This window comes from Dendrobium catenatum, unplaced genomic scaffold (assembly GCF_001605985.2).
Source record: "Dendrobium catenatum unplaced genomic scaffold, ASM160598v2 fragScaff_scaffold_982, whole genome shotgun sequence".
Lineage (NCBI taxonomy): Eukaryota > Viridiplantae > Streptophyta > Magnoliopsida > Asparagales > Orchidaceae > Dendrobium > Dendrobium catenatum.
The window spans coordinates 48,433-69,351 of NW_021319444.1; the positions used below are offsets into that span (position 1 = coordinate 48,433).

The following is a 20,919-nucleotide window of genomic DNA, read 5'->3' on the forward strand; positions in this document are numbered from 1 at the left end:
AAGACAGCGGAGAAGATTGCCCAAAGTTCTGTTGACGACTTCAATTTGCCTGTCGGTCTGCGGATGATAAGGTGAACTCAACTGAAGCTTAGTACTTAATCATTTCCAGAGCTTGCGCCAGAAATGACTTATGAACTTCACGTCTCTGTCGGATGTGAGGCTATGGGGACCACTATGAAACCGGACAATCTCTCAAAAAAGCATCTGCTCGTAGTCTGTTGGTAAGAAGTGTCCACGGAGTAATTGCTTCATCCTGTACCAACTTTGCATGGGGCTGCATCCCTCCCTTCGCCAAGCTTGCAATAATTGTAACCACCAAGAAGCACTCGCTCCGCCCTTAAGGCGACAAGCAGCATATTTAACTTGTTTTTTTGGCTCAATCTCTATGTATTCGAAGAAAGTTTCCACTGATCTCTCCCAATCTAAATAATCCTGAAATGAATTTCCTTGTGGACGGATTGTAGATGGTCATAGCAAGTGTTTTCTGATCTTTTAAGCTTGCTGTAAGCAGCCAGTCTTTGTAGGAGCAGTAAACGTAATAAATTTCTTGTGGAATATAATGACGCCGCCGATGAAGCTTGTTGCATGCTAGTTCTGAACAGGGACGGCGACATTCGAGAAGGCGGGGATAGGATTCAAGTGATTTTAAAAGAAGCCATGGAAGGCAAGGCTTAATTGGGGTTGAATACCGCCAATGAGAACAGACTAGTCTGAAGGAGGAGAGATCCTTATGGGTTTGCAGATGGTTTGAGATTTCGTGGAGAATATCAATAGGTAAATCAGAGCATATTGCCATCAAAGAGAGCTCAGAGAGGAAGACGAAAAGCTTTTGGCTTTTGAGTTTTCGTGAGGAAAATAGAAGGGATTGTTCGATAGGCAGCTTTGGTCGTTGTTATCTGATTGATATTCAGATATTAATTAATATCTAAATTCTTTCTATTTCTGCTACAGCTAATCAATGAAAAATTAGCTGTTCTAGAAATAGAAAGAAATTAGATATTAATTAATGTCTGAATATCAATCAGCTAACAACGACCAAAACTGTCCATCGAACAATCCCCTTCTCTTTTCCTCACAAAAACTCAAAATCCAAAAGTTTTTTGTCTTCCTCTCGGAGCTCTCTTTGATGGCAATATGCTATGATTTACCTATTGATATTCTCCACGAAATCTCAAAGCATCTGCAAACCCATAAGGATCTCTCATCCTTCAGACTAGTCTGTTCTCATTGGCGGTATTCAGCCCCAATTAAACCTTGCCTTCCATGGCTTCTTTTAAAATCACTTCAATCCTATCCCCGCCTTCTCAAATGTCGTCGTCCCTATTCAGAACTAGCATGCAACAAGGTTCATCGGCGGCGTCATTATATTCCACAAGAAATTTATTACGTTTTCTAGCTTACATCAAGCATAACAGATCAGAAAACACTTGCCCTCTCCCATCTTCACATTACTAGTATTTTTTTTAATTAAAAATTTCATCAAAACTTTTTATTATTTTAAAAACTCTAAATTCTAATTTATAGGAGATTTACATAATTAATGTCAACAAATTATATTAGATGAGAATTATAACATTTAAAGTTAAATCAAGTTGCTTAAAATATGATGAGTATGATAATATATAGTCTAAATAAATTTGTGTTGAAATTAATTTAGATTAATATGAAAATAATTTTTTTTTCGTTATCATAAAATTTATCTTCTTATAATTAACAACTATAATAAAAAAAAATTAAAACCATAAAGTCAATTTCAAGCTCAAATGAAAAAGCTTGAGGGTATTTTTAAAATAAGAAATTTGTGCCCCTCAGATAACAAATCCTAGCTCCTCCACTGCTTAGATGGTTTGGTCACATAAAACGATAGCCTTCCGATGACTCGGCTAGGAGATTTGGTTTATGTGAAGAAAGGTAGAGTTAGACCTAAAAAGTCTTAGTTAGAAAATATTATAAATGACATTTTTATTAGATTTAGGCTTCATTTGGGGCGGCTTTTTTATTGCTTTCTGAAACGGAGTTTTAGTTCAAAAATAAAAAATTTTGTATTAAAACTCCGTTTTAGAAAACAGTAAAAAAGCCATCCCAAACAAAGCCTTAATTGAGAATTTGATTCTTAACATAACACAATTGAGAAGAAGGATTCATGAAGCCAATCCTACTTAGTGTGATAAAGACTTAATGTTGCTGTTATTATTGTTGGATAGATAAGTTTACGTCATAGTTTTGCACGAAAATTTTGTATATAAATAAAAGCTATGAAAATATGAGATGCTAGTTTATTTTATATGAAAATTTCAAGAAGAGAAAAATCAGGGGGTTTGATCTATATTAAATTAACCATATTACAAATAAAATATAAAGGTCCATTCATAGACTCTATTGGAGAAGTTGCAATGTCAAAGTAGTGATCTCAAGCTTGATCTCTTGTGATTATAATAGAGCTTGTTAGAGAAATAATGGAGGGTGATGACATCAGTCAGATGATATTAGTCAGATGTATGCAGTAGGGCAAAGATGTAAAACTTTAATAGTTAGACTATGGTCATCGAATGATATTAGACGAGCACCAACAATTAGATTATGTGAATGAACTAGGCAAGTAGGTGGCACAGGTCATACAATGGTGGACAAGTGGCGACATTCAAATGATAGCAGTGGTTGTTGGTGATAATCTTCTCAAACATCATACGAAGTGCCAAGGTTCTATAAATCTCCAAGCTCTCCAATCTCAAGTCAAAATTTCCGTTCATATAAAAAACATTTATCTACTTATAGTTTTTAAAAGTAACAATTTGATAAATATAACTAAAATCACCAAAATTCAATCCGATGACCAATGATGATTGCTTTGATCTTAGATCATTCTTTCAATATTTAAATGCCATGATGATACTATTAGAGTGTTCTTGGACTAATCGAAATTTTCTCGCCAAGATGGTATTTTTTAATGTGATTATATGAGCATGCAAAATTAGAGATCATTTGATATTTTAATTAATATTTTAAAGTTTCCAACAATACTTCAAGCGCTTGATTTGAACCCATTGAGATTCAAATAAGGTCACTATTGGTGATGTTAAAATCATCTTGTCGAGAGCTTCAATTCAATTATAAAATTGGTGAAATGGGATTTCCAAGGATCATGATTTAATTTTTTAAATTTTTTTATTTATTTGAATTATGTCTGATTAGATTAATTTTCATATCATGCATCAATCTCAATTTGAGGTTTAAGTGAGTCAAATTGACTCATAAGCTGAATTAGGCTCAGCTAGATAAATGACTCATAAGCTAACGAGTCAAGTTTAAGCCAGCCCTAACCTGATTACTTAGCTCATGAGCCATCTCATTTAAAATATATTAATGTAAAATACACTTAAAATAAGTAATGTCTCCTAACACAATTCCTCTCATTAGGATAATAGTCCAAGATTTTTTTTCTCAATCCAGGATCGGAAGGGATATCCGCAAAAAATTATTTCAACACTACATTGTTTGATTTGAGTAATGGTTTATTCACATAACATTTTGTGATCATCTCCATCAACTTTTCTTTTGAAATATCTATCCATGCTAAATTAAAGGAAAATAATATTACTAATTTGACCATGATAACAATCATCTTTCACAACATGCTTCATGCCTCAAATTTAAAAATTAGGTTTTAACAAAAATATTTTAAAGAGATTTAGCATTAAAGAAAGATTATACTGTTAAAATAAAAAAATTAAAAAAAATTTTCACAAAATGCTTGTACTGTTTAAACATGTTAAATCATAGGATTAGCACTTATTGATTGCCCTTTCAAAATCATAGGTTTATTACTAAATAATACATATAGATGTGTTAAATTTGCACTACATATAGAGTAAAATATATCATAATTGAGCACTACTTACATTGCTATAGAGTAAAATATGCATTACATGATAACATCATAAACATAATAAAATAATATATTTAATGAATTTAAAAGAAGTGATTTTAAAAGAAGCCATGGAAGGCAAGGTTTAATTGGGGCTGAATTCCGCCCATGAGAACAGACTAGTCTGAAGGAGGAGAGATCCTTATGGGTTGGCAGATGGTTTGAGATTTCGTGGAGAATTTCAATAGGTAAATAAGAGCATAAGCTATTCTGATTGGCCATCAAAGAGAGCTCAGTGAGGAAGACAGAAAAACTTTTGGGGTGTAGTAACCTGCACAGAAAGCTCAACAAGCAAGCAGGAAAATCAATGGAACTGTAAATTGTTCTTGGTTAGAGGATAAAAACTTTGGATGACTGTCTTCTTCCAGCATTTCATTACATATACTCTAAAGCTTCTATGATACTAAAATAGCTAACTGTAATTAACTAATTATAAAAACAACTATAGTGTTACATCCTAAAAGTAGGAAGCTGATAGAAAACTTGCAACCAACTGCACATGGTTGGTAAGTGGGCACGGCATAACATCAATGAGATTTTATTTTCAACAATCTTTACTTTTTTTTGTAATAATAATTGTAAATTTTAGATTTTTAAATTTTCTTATTTGTATGCATCATCAATTTGACCCAAGCTTATTATTCATGTTTTTATGTCATGACCTCTACATTAACTCTTATTACTTACTATGTGGATTGTTATTTTTATACTCTATTACACTATTTTATTAATTATGCATGTTAGTTTATCATATGATTTGAAATTTATATTAATAATTGAAAATTATTCTTTGCCCAATTTCTTTTTTATGGTCTCACATCATCATTATTATTTGGTTAGAATTATAATTTAAACATTGATTAAACAGTGAACATGATTGCATTTCTATTTAGAAATTTCACTCTTCTCAAAATCTACGCTAGCTTTTGATTTATTGAAAATTTTTTTTTTTACCTAAAATATTCACAGTACAATTTTCATAGATTGTTTCTTAGATGCTTAACTTCATCCATGACTTCGACTTCTATGAATCATTTTTTATAGATTGCTTCTTAAGTAAGTAAATGGAGAATAAATAACATGATAAACTAAAGGTTAATTTTATAAAACCACAAGTTATGATTTTTTTTTTTATTTCAAATAAACTTCCTTAATTATCATGTTCATTTATATTTTACTTCAATTCTTTCAATCTAGATAGTGCATAAGAAATTAGAAATGTCAAAACTCAATAAAAAGTAGAATAAAAATATATTTATCATCTTATCATTTAGTTATATATTTTTATATTTTTGTAATGAGCTTTTTTGGTCTCTTATATCTTTATTTTTACTTATTGCTCATCATTAAAAAAATTTATTTTTTTCTTTTATTTGCTTCTTTTATGGCATGACTGCATTAATTATATTCATTTTTAGCAACGGGTATTTATACTAGCGTAATGAAATGCTAGAAGAAGACAGTCATACAAAGTTTTTATCCTCTAAGCAAGAACAATTTACTGTTCCATTGGTTTTCCTGCTTGCTTGTTGAGCTTTCCGTGCAGCTTACTACACCACAAAAGCTTTTCGTCTTCCTCTTTTAGCTCTCTTTGATGGCCAATCAGCATACCTTATACTCTGATTTACCTATTGATATTCTCCACGAAATCTCAAACCATATGAAAACCCATAAGGATCTCTCCTCCTTCAGACTAGTCTGTTCTCATTGGCGGCATTCAGCCCCAATTAAACCTTGCCTTCCATGGCTTCTTTTAAAATCACTTCAATTTTATCCCCGACTTCTCGAATGTCGCCGTCCTTGCTCAGAACTAGCATGTAACAAGCTTCATCGGCGTGTCATTATAGTCCACAAGAAATTTATTACGTTTTCTGCTCCTACAAAGACTGGTAGCTTACAGCAAGCATGACAGATCATAAAACACTTGCTCTCTCCATCTTCACATTACTAGTATTTTTTTAATTAAAAATTTCATCAAAATTTTTTATTATTTTAAAAAGTCTAAATTATAATTTATAGGAGATTTATATAATTAAAGCCAACTAATTATATTAGATGAGAATTATAACAGTTAAAGTTAAATCAAGTTACTTAAAATATGATGAGTATGATAATACATAGTCTAAATAAATTTGTGTGGAAATTAATTTAGATGAACATGAAAATAGTTTTTTTTTTGTTATCATAAAATTTATTTATTTATAATTAACAACTATAATAAAAAAAATTAGAACCATAAAGTCAATTTCAAGCTCAAATGAAAAAAACTTGAGGGTATTTTTAAAATCAGAAATTTGTGCCCCCCAGATAACAAATTCTAGCTCCTCCACTGCTTAGATGGTTTGGTCACATAAAATGATAGCCTTCCGATGACTCGGTTAGGAGATTTGGTTTATGTTAAGAAAGGTAGATTTAGACCTTCTAAATTATTTCCTCATTTAAGAACACCTGTGAATTCGGTTCTTCCTCCGGTGGATGTCGGGTTAAATCTAGATATTAATCCTCCTGAAACTGTTTTATCTCCATCCCCTAATCTTCTTTCTAATCCTCTTAATGCTGCTACTACGAAAAAGGGTGAGGTTTCTTTGAAACATGGTGTTGGATGTGCTGAGGAGTTTATTGCTTTGTCCACTGATTCCCCTGTTTTGCTGGATGTTCCAATCGGGTTTGGGGTTGATGCCTTACCTGATATTGGTGTTGGTGTTGTTTCGAGCCCTGGGTGTGCTCCGGTTGAGCCTGTTGTTCTGTCTGGTGATTTAGATTTACCTGTTGTGGATGTTAATACTGTTGTGTATGTGCCAGTGGAGAATTTAAGTGAAGTTTCTAAAAGCTCGAATCAGTTCGTTAATGTTCCGATGCATGCGGTTGAAACGATCAATGTGGTGAATTCTTTGAGTTGTGATAGGTCAGATCAAAGGGATTGGCTAAATGATTCTTCTGATGGTGATTTCATTTCTGACCAGTCGGATTTTGGTTTCATGTCTTCGGACTTTTGCGGGGGCTCTGACCTAGGGAATGAATTTTCTTTGGTTCGTGTTAATGTTCGTCATTCGAAGGTGTCTCGTGGTAGGGGCCGTGGAAGGGGCCGTGACAGGGCCGTCGAAGGCGTTGATGACTTGTTGCTTTGTGTTACTACTGCTATGTTTTTCAGTTTATGGCTTTCGATGTCCTCGTCGATTTTTCCGTTTTGTTCTGGGGCTATGATGTGGCCGGGGCTCGTGCCCTATCTTTTTGCTGGCGGCAACCTTTGGTGCATTTCTTTGTGGATCGTATACTGGACGCTTTTATCACCTTACTGGATGGCCCGTGCAAGCTGGTGGGGCACTGGGAGTCTCGACCAAATACTGAGCCCAACTACCAACTATCAACTTCCTTCTATTAATGTATTTCATCTTTTTATTTTCTGTTTTGACTACTTTTGGTGTAAACTCTCTTTTCATCAATAAAATGTTTTTGTTTAAAAAAAAAAGTAGATTTAGACCTAAAAAGACTTAGTTAGAAAATATTAGAAATGACATTTTTATTAGATTTAATTGAGAATTTGGTTCTTAACATAACACAATTGAGAAAAAGGATTCATGTATCCAATTCTACTTAGTGTGATAAAGACTTAATGTTGTTGTTATTGTTGTTGGATAGATAAGTTTACGTTATAATTTTGCATGAAAATTTTATGTATATAAATAAAAGCTATGAACACATAAGACCCTAGTTTATTTTATATGAAACTTTCAAGAAGAGAAAAATCGGGGGGTTTGATCTATATTAAATTAACCATATTATAAATAAAATATAAAGGTCCATTCATATACTCTATTGGAGAAGTTGCAATGCCAAAGTAGTGATCTCAAACTTGATCTCTTGTGATTATAATAGAGCTTGTTAGAGAAATAATGGAGGGTGATGACATCAGTCAGATGATATTAGTCAGATGTATGTGGTAGGGCAAAGATGTAAAACTTTAATAGTTAGACTATGGTCATCGAATGATATTAGACGGGCAACAACAATTAGATTATGGTGAATGAACTAGGCAAGTAGGTGGCAATGGTCGTACAATGGTGGACAAGCGGCGACAATCAAATGATAGGAGTGGTTGTTGTTGATCATCTTCTCAAACATCATACGAAGTGCCAAGGTTCTACAAATCTCCAAGCTCTCTGATCTCAAGTCAAATTTCCCTTTCATATAAAGAACATTTATCTATTTATAGTTTTTAAAAGTAACAATTTGATAAATATAACTAAAATCACAAAAATTCAATCCGATGATCGATGATGATTGCTTTGATCTTAGATTATTCTTTCATTATTTAAATGCCATGATGATACTATTAGAGTGTTCTTGACTAATTAAATTTTTCTCGCCAAAATGGTCTTTTTTAATGTGATTATATGAGCATGCAAAATTAGAGATCATTTGATCTTTCAATTAATATTTTAAAGTTTCCAACAATACTTCAAGTGCTTGATTTGAACCCATTGAGATTCAAATAAGGTCACTATTGGTGATGTTAAAATCATCTTGCCGAGAGCTTCAATTCAATTATAAAATTGGTGAAATGGGATTTCCAAGGATCCTGAATTTAATATTTAAATTTTTTTTATTTATTTGAATTATGTCTGATTAGATTAATTTTCATATCATGCATCAATCTCAATTTGAGGTTTAAGTGAGTCAAATTGACTCATAAGCTGAATTAGGCTCAGCTAGATAAATGACTCATAAGCTAACGAGTCAAGTTTAAGCCAGCCCTAACCTGATTACTTAGCTGATCATGAGCCATCTCATTTAAAATATATTAATGTAAAATACACTTAAAATAAGTAATGTCTCCTAACACAATTCCTCTCATTAGGATAATAGTCCAAGATTTTTTTTCTCAATCCAGGATCGGCAGGGATATCCGCAAAAAATTATTTCAACACTACATTGTTTGATTTGAGTGATGGTTTCTTCACATAACGTTTTATGATCATCTCCATCAACTTTTCTTTTGAAATATCTATCCATGCTAAATTAAAGGAAAATAATATTACTAATTTGACCATAATAATAATTATCTTTCACAACATGCTTCATGCCTCAAATTTAAAAATTAGGCTTTAACAAAAAATATTTTAAAGAGATTTAGCATTAAAGAAAGATTATACTATTAAAATAAAAAATTTTAAAAAGATTTTTCACAACATGCTTATACTGTTTAAACATGTTAAATCATAGGATTAGCACTTATTGATTGTCCTTTCAAAATCATAGGTTTAGCACTAAATAATACATATAGATGTGTTAAATTTGCACTACATATAGAGTAAAATCTACTCTAATTGAGCACTACTTACATTGCTAGAGAGTAAAATATGCATTACATGATAACATCATAAACATAAAATAATATATTTAATGAATTTCATCATTTATATTATGAGCATTCATAGAAATTTAGCAATGGATGAGCTGGTTGTTATTAAGTAGTTCTGGTGATTTTTTTTTCATGTTTGATTTCAGAGTTCTTTGTCTATTGCTTTAAGCTTTTTTTTTTTTCTTTTGCATTTCGAAAATTTAAACCTTCTGATGAATTATTCAATTAAAAAGTTCTAATTTCTTAAAATGTTTTTATGTGGTTATCTGTAGAATCCCCCATTAGCAACATGTTTTATGATTTGTGCTTTCATCTGAAACAAGTATTTTTCCGGTGTCATATGCTTCAGACGCTCTGTTAGGGTTTTGGCTTTGGGGGTTTTTTGACTCCGCCGTCTCCCCGACCCTCGGGGGGGATTTTCTCGCCGGCGATCTTCGTTATTCAGGGAAGTTTTCGCGTTCCTGACGTTTGCTTCTTATTTATGGAGTTTTTTGGTGTGTTTTTTCGTTGGTTTTTGCCGGTCTCTCCAGCATGCCTTCTTCTAAGCTTAAGGACCCTGGTTTTTTTGGTGGGGTGCTCATGCACGCTCTTTCCGTGAGGCTCTTGATGGCACGAAACCGGCTTTTCCGGATCTTAGGCTTTCTACTCATCGCGGATTACCTTCTTTGTGGGTTTCGGATCTTGAGATTGCTGATCTTGCTATTCCGTTCCAATTTTCTTTAGTCGGCTTTTTTCCTTCTAAGAGATCTTCTTTGGAATCTATACGAAAATTTTTTTTAAACCTAAATCTTATTGGTGAAGTTTCTGTGACTGTGTTAGATCAAACTCACATCCTTATCAAGTTAGCAAACGATCTTGATTTTTATAATTCGCATAATATTGTGCATCACCTTTATTCTTAAAAATACAAATCCACAAACTTATTCTTCACTCTTCTGGCATCTTTTTAGTCTTTAAAATAATATTAAAAAGTTTAGTAAGCTAAGAAATTTCTTCATCTCCTAAGCATTTTCACACCTCTATTGGAACATCATCAGCTCCAAAATATTTTTTACACTTTATTTTCTTTAAAGCCTCTTTAACTTTGATTTTACTAATATGTCGATAAAAACAAAAAAATCTTTATTTTCATTTAGGGTGCTAAGGTCACTAAAGTCAATTGTATTCTCATAATCTTCGCTGAAAAATTTAATAAAATATATCACCCACCTTTATTAAATATAAATTTAATGATAATGAACAATTCAAACACAGCTTAGCAGATGTTCAAAATATATCCCTGTTGCGGGTGTTTTATCTCCTAACGCTTCTCCTTTTGTTCCTAATGCTGTTACCTCTGCCATGGTAGCTATCACTACTGAGAAGGTTAATACCTTAGCGGATGGTGCTGTTGATAACTCGAAGGTTTTTTTGGAAACGGATATGGGTGAGGCAGTGCCTCATTTGCTTAACGTCAGTGAGGAATGTGCTCCGATTGTGAACAGGATTGTTGAGGTCCCTGTGAATTTGATTAATTCACAATCTATGGCTAACTATTTGGGTGATTGTTCTGGTTTGGAGATTAGGAATCAAATTAACTTGTTGGCTGGTGAATCGGATGGTGCTTCGGACTCTGAATTTTCTGATGTTCAAGTGGACTCGGACCCAGATAACGATAACGATTTCTCGGTGGTTTGTACAAAACCTATTGTTAATGCTTAAACACGGGGGAAATTTTGGGGGAGAGGCCGTCGGCGACGTTGATTCTTCATGTTATTCGTGCTTTTCATCGCTCATCGGGATTTATTTGTTTTATTGGTTGGCTGCTTCGTGGATTAGATTGGCTATAAGCAATGATGTGGTCGGGGCTCGCGACCTGGTCGTTTTGCTTGTGGCAACCTTTCATTGGACGGTCCGTGCGAGGCCACTGGGTCGCTGGGAGCCTCGGCCGTCTCCTGAGCTTTTATCAGCTGTTGTATCCGTTTGATTTTGATTGATTAATGAAATTTTGTATTTTGCAAAAAAAAAAAAAGTATTTTGCCGGTGCCTAGAAGAGCTAAATTTTTGTAAAGCTATGTTAGGCTTCAAAATATAATTGTCTTAAGATAATGAGATCCGAAACTTTTGATTCACAGTTAAATCATAGACATAGATTGAAAAATTCCACATAAAAGCCCGTCTTTTTTCATTCCAATCAAAACTCAAATGTAAAGATAAATAACTTGAAAACTAGGCTAATAGTTAGGTAATCAGATTTAGGATTCTTACCGTATAACGGGCAGTTGGATTGTCACGCACGAAGAGGGCAATTGGATTGGGCGTGACCGCCGACTAGAGACTAGGCGAGTGGGCGGTGTTCAGCCGTTCGGGCACGAAGATGGCGACTAGCATTCGGTTGGGCTTCTCTCTAATCTCTTCTGCTTCTTCTAGTTAGCGTGTGAGATGAGAGGATAGCGGGAGCGGGATATAGAGGTAGTGGGATAGTTATAAGGAAACATTGTGATAGTTAATACATTAGGGATGAAAAAAGCAAAAAATTCAATTGATTTATTCTATAATTAATGCATAAATAAATGAAATTAATTATATGATATCTATATCTATATTATCAATACTACTATATAGTTAATACATTAGGGATGAAAAAAGCAAAAAAATTATTTGATTTATTATGCAACTAATGCATAAATAAATGAAATTAATTATATGATATCTATATCTATGCTATCTATCTATATATATCTATACTACTACATAAAAGTGGCTTGAGATTCTACCAATAACAAATCTTGATCGCTCATTTATAAATTTTAAATTAATCTACAACGTTCATATATAACTATTCAAATTCTATCATTTATCACTTCATATAAAATATTTATTTATATGTTTATTTACTGCCATTATTATTTATTTATTTATGATTCCTTTGATTGTTTCTTTTTTTAATTTAGAGCTCCTCATTAGGATGCTTTTAATTTCACATTTCTAAAAAAATTGAGCTAAAATCAACCAGGAAAAATTTATTACGTTCGAATAAAATATGGAACATATGGAGTGTACCAAACGCGATACCAAATGCTATACCAAACACTTGAGTGATGTGAAGCTTTATTATTTCTCTCTGGATGCATTGCGTATCCGGACGATAATTACTCCTAAACCAGACCGTTGGGCTTCAAAATCCCGCACGGTTACAGTAACCCTAGCCGAAAGCGTACATCTTATAGCCAAACGAATTCCGATGCTAGCACTCCGGGCGTCCGTTCGTCTTTACAATAACCCTAGCCGAACGGATCATCTTCCAGGCGATCGACTTCATCTCCTCCGGACCGTTTCGAAAGCTATCACACCCGAGCATTCCACTTCCGCCTGCCGCAACATGCCGTTTCACTTGCACCAAAGCATATGCATTTACACCCGATCGGTTACTTCTCCATCCCGACCGTTCCAAATCCGATCGCCGCACTGAAAAGGTACCTTGCCGAACACATCTCCATTTAAAATCGAACTCATCACTTTCTCACTTCTTTCGCTTTCTAACTCTTTGACGTTCTCGTTCATCTCATTCTCGCCGAACACAACCCCTCATCCGTCTTTGTGGATCGCCAAAACCATCAAATCACCAGTTGGCTTGAACTCCCCATCGCATTTCAGATAAGCTCGCCGAACTATTTTGAAATCTTTCAAATGCATGCTATTTTTCAAATCCATTTTATTTTTCCTTAGCTCTTTTAACATACTGTTTTTTGTTTGGTATTAACTACCTTGTAAACGAGTGCATATTGCTTTTATTTTTTGATTTTAATCCAATTGTGCGCTTGTACACACTGCTTGCAATCAGCAATCTTGTTGCTTTTTCCTGCTCTTCATCGGACATGTTTGTCTCCACATTTACTCAATTATCTAAGTTCTTTTGCCCAGTTAACCAAATACAAAGAGAAATTAACCAAATAGTAAAGAGAAATTAACCAAGGAGAATGAATGGATTTATGAAATTGGACATGTAGGAAAATATGCAAATGACCCGTAGTGGAATCAAGGCATATATAGCCTTTTGAATGAGCAACATAACCAAGAAAGATACACGGGCTGGAATGAGGTTGAAGTTTATTTGTAAGTTTGGTTGGGAACCAAGGATAACATAGGCAACCAAAGGTTTTAAAGTGACTGTAGTCTAGAGGATGGTGATATAAATGCTCATAGAGGGATGTATTATGAAGAGTTTTTGAAGGGAGCCATTTAATAAGATATGTAGCAGTGAAGAGTGTGTCAAATCAAAATTTTGGGTGAAAATGGTCATGGAAAAATAGAGCTAAGATAGTTTCAAGTAAATGGTGATGCTTATGTTCTGCCACATCATTTTACTCAGGGGTGTAAGGGCAACTAATTTGATGAACAATTCCAAACTATTGAAGATGTTTGCTAAAAGTATGATTCATGTATTGACCACCACCATTCGATCTTAAAACTTTTATAGGTTTTTAAAATTGATTTTCAACAAGCAATTTGAATTTAAGAAATGTAGTTTATGTTTCAGATTAGAACGTAGACGATAAATCCAAACAATAACGAGTAAAATCATGAACAAACAAAATATTATATTTATTAATTGCAAAGACAAAATTGGGGAAGATCTTCATACATTAGTATGTATAATTTCTAAACAATTAGTATTCTTTTGGATGAGAAAAAAAAAAAAGGTAGACGATGAAATATGGCACAAGGATAGGCCGAGCTATGAGCATTGTTTGAAGACAGCTTGTTGGAATTTCCTAGATTTTCATTATATTAGTTCTAAGTCTTATTTCATGTTACAATCTAATGAAACCTAATTGAGATTTGAGAAGGGTTAGTTGTTCCGGTTGAAAACAGGTTTACTATACACAAAACATTTACTGATATTTTACATGAAATTTCTTTTATAATTTATGTATCTACTTGCTCCATGGTTTTTTTGTTGAAGCAAGTAATGCTTGTAATCGAGGACTATACATAGTAGAAAATAACATCCAAATCCAGATCTTTATTCTATGTTGTGCACTCTTGTAAGTTTTCCCGACAACTTCGTCTCTCACAGAATGCTTGAAAGTATACCCTTATCTATTTGGGAGCTGCTAGGTGAGATGAAGAGGGAGGAGTAGTGTAAAGGGGAAGATTCTTGAGGGAAATAGGAAGGCTCATTTGAAGGTGTGGCTGAGCTGCAAGGCTTCCTCACCATCAAGGGAACAACATCTTCCAGCATCCCTTGTGGCCTCTGGACATCAGTGAGAAGTCCGTGTATGTTTTTTTCTCTCATTGATGGATTTTCTAGCAAGATATCTTCCAAGCAGAATTCTTGATAGCTCTCTCCATCTCTCAAATGTTTGTTCCCCTGCGGCTGTTCTCTATTTTGTATGCTCTGTGCTATTTGCTGCATGTGCTGCTGCCCTTCAGATTCTTTTGGCTGCAATTCAGTTTGTTTCTTTTGTTTCTTCAGTGCATTTAAGCTTGCTGCATGCTGGTCATTTTTCTGGGAGAGGAGGATATGGGAGTAGGTGAAGTGGAGGTGGAGACCTTCATAGGTCACTATGACTGTCTCGGGATCTTCTGTCGATCTCTCCACCTGCTTCTTTGCATTGCACCTAGGGTTGGTGCACCTGTAATAGCTCCTGCTTCTCCGAAACAAATAAATTTTATCTTAGTGAGAACAGCAAAGTTTGGATAAATTTGCAGAATTATAAGAACACAAGTGGTTTTTGCCAGCTAAATGCTATCAGTACTTCTTCATAGTGGTGCTTTGTCTCTTTTTTCCCCCCTAGGTTAATGTATTTTATCCATATTGAAGATGATAGGATCAACCTACATAATATCTCTTATAGCTTCACAAATGGCTGGCCCTGCCATTTTGCCCTTAAGTGTTTATGCAGTTGTCTAGGTTTGTCATATTTAGAATGAAGATGACAATCATACAAAGAGCCTGAAATATGGTGCGGATGTAGCTTTTTTATGACCTTTTTAATTTAAGCAAGAGTAAATGTTTTACCTGATAGAAGCGAAGAAGGAAAACATCTAGATGTGGAAAATCATGGATTAATTTATATTACGTTTGTTTTGAGTTCTTTCCCCCTTCAAAGATGTTTGCTTGCGAATTGAATGTATTAAGGAAATTGAGTGTGAATCTAAATGATCCCTTTAGAAAGTAATTTGCATGTCAAATCAAAAATCACACACATTTATATGTTGTCTATTTGTGCAGAAATAATTATTTTACAAGGAATTTGTGTGTCAAATCATAAATCACACATTTATATGCCAATCTTCAAACTTAAATATTTTGCTCTAGGACAAAGATTTAAACCAACATACCAAAAAAAAAAAAAGTTCTCTATTGACTGTTGCAAAATATTTCTTTTTTGTGGTATACGCAAGTTGTGGTTTCATTTTCTTACTCCAAATGCAATTTTCATTAGCTGCCAATCAATGGTCTAGTTACTCTATTTCGTGTATTTGTTGATCGGTTTTTGTATTAGGTTAATAAGGATTGTTAATTAGTTAGAAGTTAATGATAATAAATTAATAGTTTTATAGTCTTAAATACTCTTATTAGTGAGGAATTAGACATTGATGAATGAAGGATAATTCTCTTTCACTGCCCTTGTTTTCTTTTGTGCTCTTCTTTTTTGAACCTCTAGCAAGTTAAAATTGCTACCATTGATTTGAAAGAACTATCATTTATTTATTTTTAATTAGGAATATTTATAGAATACAGAAACTATTATCATTATTACTAATTTACTACTAACTAATTAATTATACTTATTATCTTAATACAAAAACTAATCATCTTACACTATCATTACTCTATAGCAGTTCAGTGCAAAAATTTAGTTATATTGGCCTGAAAGGCTATGTTTGGAGCAGTGATGTCGTTGTGTTTATTAACTAATCCTGTTTTCAGATACTCATTAGCAAAGTGGTCACAGTATATGATTTTCGAAATCCTAACGGTTATGCGTTTTTTATAATAAAGATTAGATATTCAATATGTCAACACTAAGTCATTTTCACATTTAGTTATGTTGCTGATTTTTTTTCTTAGTGCTGAATCACAATTCTTAGATGAAGCCAAAGTTCTCAACCAGCATGAATTACTATCTTGCTGAATATTTTTTTATAATGACTGGTTGGGGTGGCTGAGTAGAATTATTATTTAAATTATTTTAATATTGCAAGTTAAGCCTTTAAATTGTGTGGAGACAACCATGTCTCTATCAAAATATAGGCTGTTCTCCTGTATTATTTCTAGAAAGCACAATTGTGGAAGATGATTACAGAGGGGCAAATTCTAGAACTGGGAAAAGCCAAGACTTTTCTCCGGAAGATAATGAAGAAGTTTACAGAGATTCAGACTTCGTTTGGGACAGCTTCTTACTGCTTCATAAAATAGCTTTCTAGTACAAAAATTAAAATTTGTATACTAGAAAACTGTTTTAAGAAACAAAAAGAAAGCCGTCCCAAACGAAATCTCAGTCGAGAATCAGTACCTTGGGTTTGGGCTATTTTTGATGAGTTTCTGGCCATACTTCCTCCATTTATAGCCATCATCTGCAACTCCATTATCACAGGTTTTTAATCTGAGCGTATACTTGTCCATCTTAGTACTTGACCCCTTCTCTTGCAACGCCGATCTGCAACTTCAAAAAAATGATTCTAAACATCCAAACATTCAAAAATATCAAAATCTGGAGTAACAAATAGCTACTTTCACAAACTAGTCTAGACCTGTAGTTCCGGCCACTGTCATCGCTGCAGCTCAGGCTCAGTGCGCTTTCGATATCGCCGATTGTTGGGCCTGAGTAAACCTTGGAGATGAGCAAGTTTACTAATTCTGCACTGCGAACTTCTGATTTAGGCTCAGTTGCTCTGCGCTGAGGAGCCATTAGAGGGACTTGCTCAGTGTGAAAGAGGACATCTTGCATGTTGAACTCTTCTTCCAGACTTTCAAGCCATTTGGCCACTGATTCATCCAACATATCCTCCATTCTAATAAGCTTTATTAAGAGTGAGATGGACTGGGCATAAGGAACTAATAAGCTTCCTGCTTTCAAAGCCATACTTTGCTCTTTAAAGCTTCAAGCCAAGCTAATAATAGATATTCTAATGACCGAATTGCCCTCATGTTTATCTTTAGAATTCTCTCTCTCTCTCTCTCTAACTTATGAAATAGTTAACGGTAAAGTTTTTTCGTGATTAGATAGGGGGATTAAGAATTTTTAGTCTTTTCGATTTCCTTGAACAGGAGATGCAATGCATGCGTCCCTTTCTTATCAAGCAACCACCAGAATGGTGAGGATGGCCGTTAAATAATTAAGGCTAAATGAATCATTTAGCATAACGGTTGGAAATAGGCAAAATTTAATTCAAATGAAAAATAAATAAATTAGAAGATTGAAAAGAAAAATAAACAATAAAAATATATAAGAATTTTGTAATGTTCATACAATTAATAGCGTTATCTCGTTGCTTGCGATACAAGTTTTGTCCTAATTTTATTTTGGAGATTTAAAATTTTAATTCTTTTGATACAAATATAATATTACATTCTCATCTTTAATTATAAATTTTTTAAAATATTAATAAAACAGTCATAAATATTGAATATCTTATCTTTTATAGGAGCTTTTATTCTGTACGGACACCGGACGTGAGAAACGTCGGGTTAAAAACTGGGTACCCAGCGTACCGAGTGCAAGTACTGAGCTGGGTACCCACCAATGAGGTGACATATTGCATTTTTATTTGTCTCCGGACATCCTCTGCACTCCGCACAGAATAATTCTTCCTTTTATACACTCAACCTTTAAACAATCGAAAGAGGGGCTCACTACAAATTTTTGTTATGACATTATCACGAAAAATTATTATTTGTGATAAATCTGTATAGCATATTTTTTTCAAAGCGCATTAATACTTAATTTTTATAATTTAATAACTAATCTTTTTATACGCCTAATTTATTTTTTAAAAATTAAATAGATAAATAAATATATAAATATATATATAATCTTTTGTGATTGTGATATTACATTTGATAAATAATAATATTGAGGGGCTATATTTTATCAAATGTTGAAAAGATGGGTGTGATTGGAGAAGACCATGATTAGCATATCCACCACTAATCTCCAAAGATCTTCATAAACTTAGTATGTAGCAAGCATATGAGGCATTGACTTTTGTGGGAGTCGGCTAACTCCATTTTAATTATCTTTAATATTTTAATTGAGATAATTGGAGCCATTAATTCAGATTAGACATCAGTTAGTTATCTCTTATTTTCATTCTGGGCTCCATTTGGTTGATTTTATTTATAAAATATTATATAAAATTAACAATTTTTAATTAGTTGAATTTAGAATAGTAGAGGCATTAGGTTTTGTCACATAAAATGGCCGATTGCATGATTAGGAAAGTAAAGGTATTAGATTTGATTTATGTTAAGAAATGTAGAGATATACGACCTAAAAAGATTTTATAGAAAATATTAAAAATAATATTTATTTATTAAATTTAAATAAGAATTTGACTTTCAATAGAAAAAAAAAATTCATGTAGCCGATCACACGGAATGAGATTGTTGCAGTGGTTAAATTTAGAATAGTGAAATAAAATTAAAATATATTGATAAGATTTATTTAAAATATTTCAGGAATTAGGAGAAGGTTGAAGAGAGGTGGGACCGGACGTTGACTTGCAGGGTTGCAGACACGTGTGTGTATGTAGAGAGCCAACGAGCGTGGGCAGGGTCAGTTGGCTGTGCTCAATGCTTGGGCCGGGCCGGTTTGGCTTCATCTGCACGCATGCGGAGGGTCCAGCTCACATAAGTAGTTGGATCTGTCTTATCTCTCAGCAGGCCTGCCTGCCCATCTCTCTCACTCGCTCCAAGAAGAATAAAATTGTTGCAACAACATTTTATTACAATGCAAAAAATATATATATATATTCTTTTTTTATATCATTTTTCAAAAATAAATTAAAAAGGAGCTAATGCTCAATTATAAGTAAAAAAGGATATTAGATTACTTGTTGATTGAATTTTAGAAGCAATGCTCGGCCAGCCTTAGAGACCATATTCTAAATGAAGACAAATTATCATCTTTCATCATTGTTGCATTATATAGCATGAAAAGTAGTTGGAAATAGGCCACTTTTGATTAATTAATTATTTATTTTATGTTTAAAAATGGAAGAATCTTTCCATTGAGCACGAGCTTAATTTATTTATTTAGAAATCTTATCATTTTCAAAAAAGCTATTTAGTTATCAGTATTCTTATTTCTATTATTTTCTCCTTTCTCAACATAGTTATTTTTGGAAGCTTCCAAATGACTAGAAAATCTTATCCACTTAGTAATATTAAACTATTGAATTAATTTCTCAATATATTTACTTACTAATAATGTTTAATCATTAAAAAATGTAGATAATTATTATTAGATGTATAGTAATAATAATCACATCAAAGAAAAAAATTATTAAATAATTCCTTGAGGTGATGCTACTTTAAGTTCAATGAGAGAAATAAGGATAATATATAAACCCTAAAGGCCTCAAGTGGATTAATAGGCCGTTAGACTGGGCCAGGCCTATTATCTTACCCACAAAGGTTTATGGTCCACAAATTCATTTAGCTAAAGTGTTTTTTTTTTTCATTTTTTCTAAATAATAAATGATATCGTGCTTACTCTTCTCTAATGTAAAACTATAACATCAAATTCTTTAGATACTGTGGCTTTAATTGGGATAGTTTTTTTACAACTTCCTAAAATTGTTTTTAGTACAAATATTTGTTCAGCTAGAGAATTTTGTACTAAAAAGTTACTTCAAATAGCAGTAAGAAAGTTGTTTTAGACTAATGTTTCGTTTTGGATGACTTTCTTATTGCTTTTTAAAATTTTGTACTCTAAAGCTACTTAAAAAAGCCATCCCAAGTGAAGTCTTAGGCTTCATTTGCGATGACTTTTTTATTGTTTTATAAAACAATTTTTTAGCACAAAAATTTGTTATACTAAAAAGTTGTTTTAGAAAGCAGTAAGAAAGTCGTCCCAAATGAAGCCTAAGTTTATGAATTTCATAGGCATAGTTTTTTACCATTATTTTTTTTGTTGCTTACATAAAAGAATTTATTAATAAAATGCTTTTAAAATCAATAAAAAAACTCTCTTAATAGAAGACTAATTTTTATTTTTCAGAAGAGATAATAGCAATTTGTATTATTAGCCCATGTAAACAAGTCCATGCGTGCAATTAATCACAATCTGTTTTCCTGAACTAACTTATAATCAAATCGTTGAAGTGATAATATTTGTGATTAATTATAGATTTGACAAATATTTAAATAAGTAATTAAATTTTGATATAAGAGTGAATTAATATTTACTAATAATTTTTGCCACAGTTCATTAAAACATAAATAATATTTATCTGATTAAATATTTTATATTCATTTTTTTTTCAAACTTTAAACTAATTATGATATAGAAAGGTCAAAAAGTATGTTAAAATATACATATATTTAATAATAAATCAAATGTTTGAAATTTTAATTTGAATTTTATCCTTGAACATCAAACTTATAATTGAGAATAATCGCTTGGTTTTTTTATCTGAA

The 20,919-nt window shown here is 32.8% G+C and overlaps 1 protein-coding gene and 1 long non-coding RNA gene across 2 annotated transcripts; one reads left to right on the plus strand and one right to left on the minus strand.

The window, feature by feature from the left end:
• The first annotated feature begins 12,442 nt into the window (after positions 1-12,442).
• Positions 12,443-14,882, plus strand: LOC114580367. Its single transcript, XR_003701748.1, has 3 exons — positions 12,443-12,742; positions 14,347-14,546; positions 14,746-14,882. It is a non-coding gene; the product is annotated as an uncharacterized LOC114580367 (long non-coding RNA).
• On the minus strand, positions 13,332-18,293 carry LOC110096057 (probable WRKY transcription factor 49). The gene is made up of 3 exons (XM_020821823.2): positions 17,031-18,293; positions 16,793-16,936; positions 13,332-14,917 (listed from the first exon to the last, which is right to left on the minus strand). The coding sequence occupies exons 1-3, from the start codon at positions 17,360-17,362 to the stop codon at positions 14,341-14,343; spliced, it is 1,053 nt and encodes a 350-aa protein (XP_020677482.1). The 5' UTR covers positions 17,363-18,293; the 3' UTR covers positions 13,332-14,340.
• Between the last annotated feature and the right edge of the window lie 2,626 nt (positions 18,294-20,919).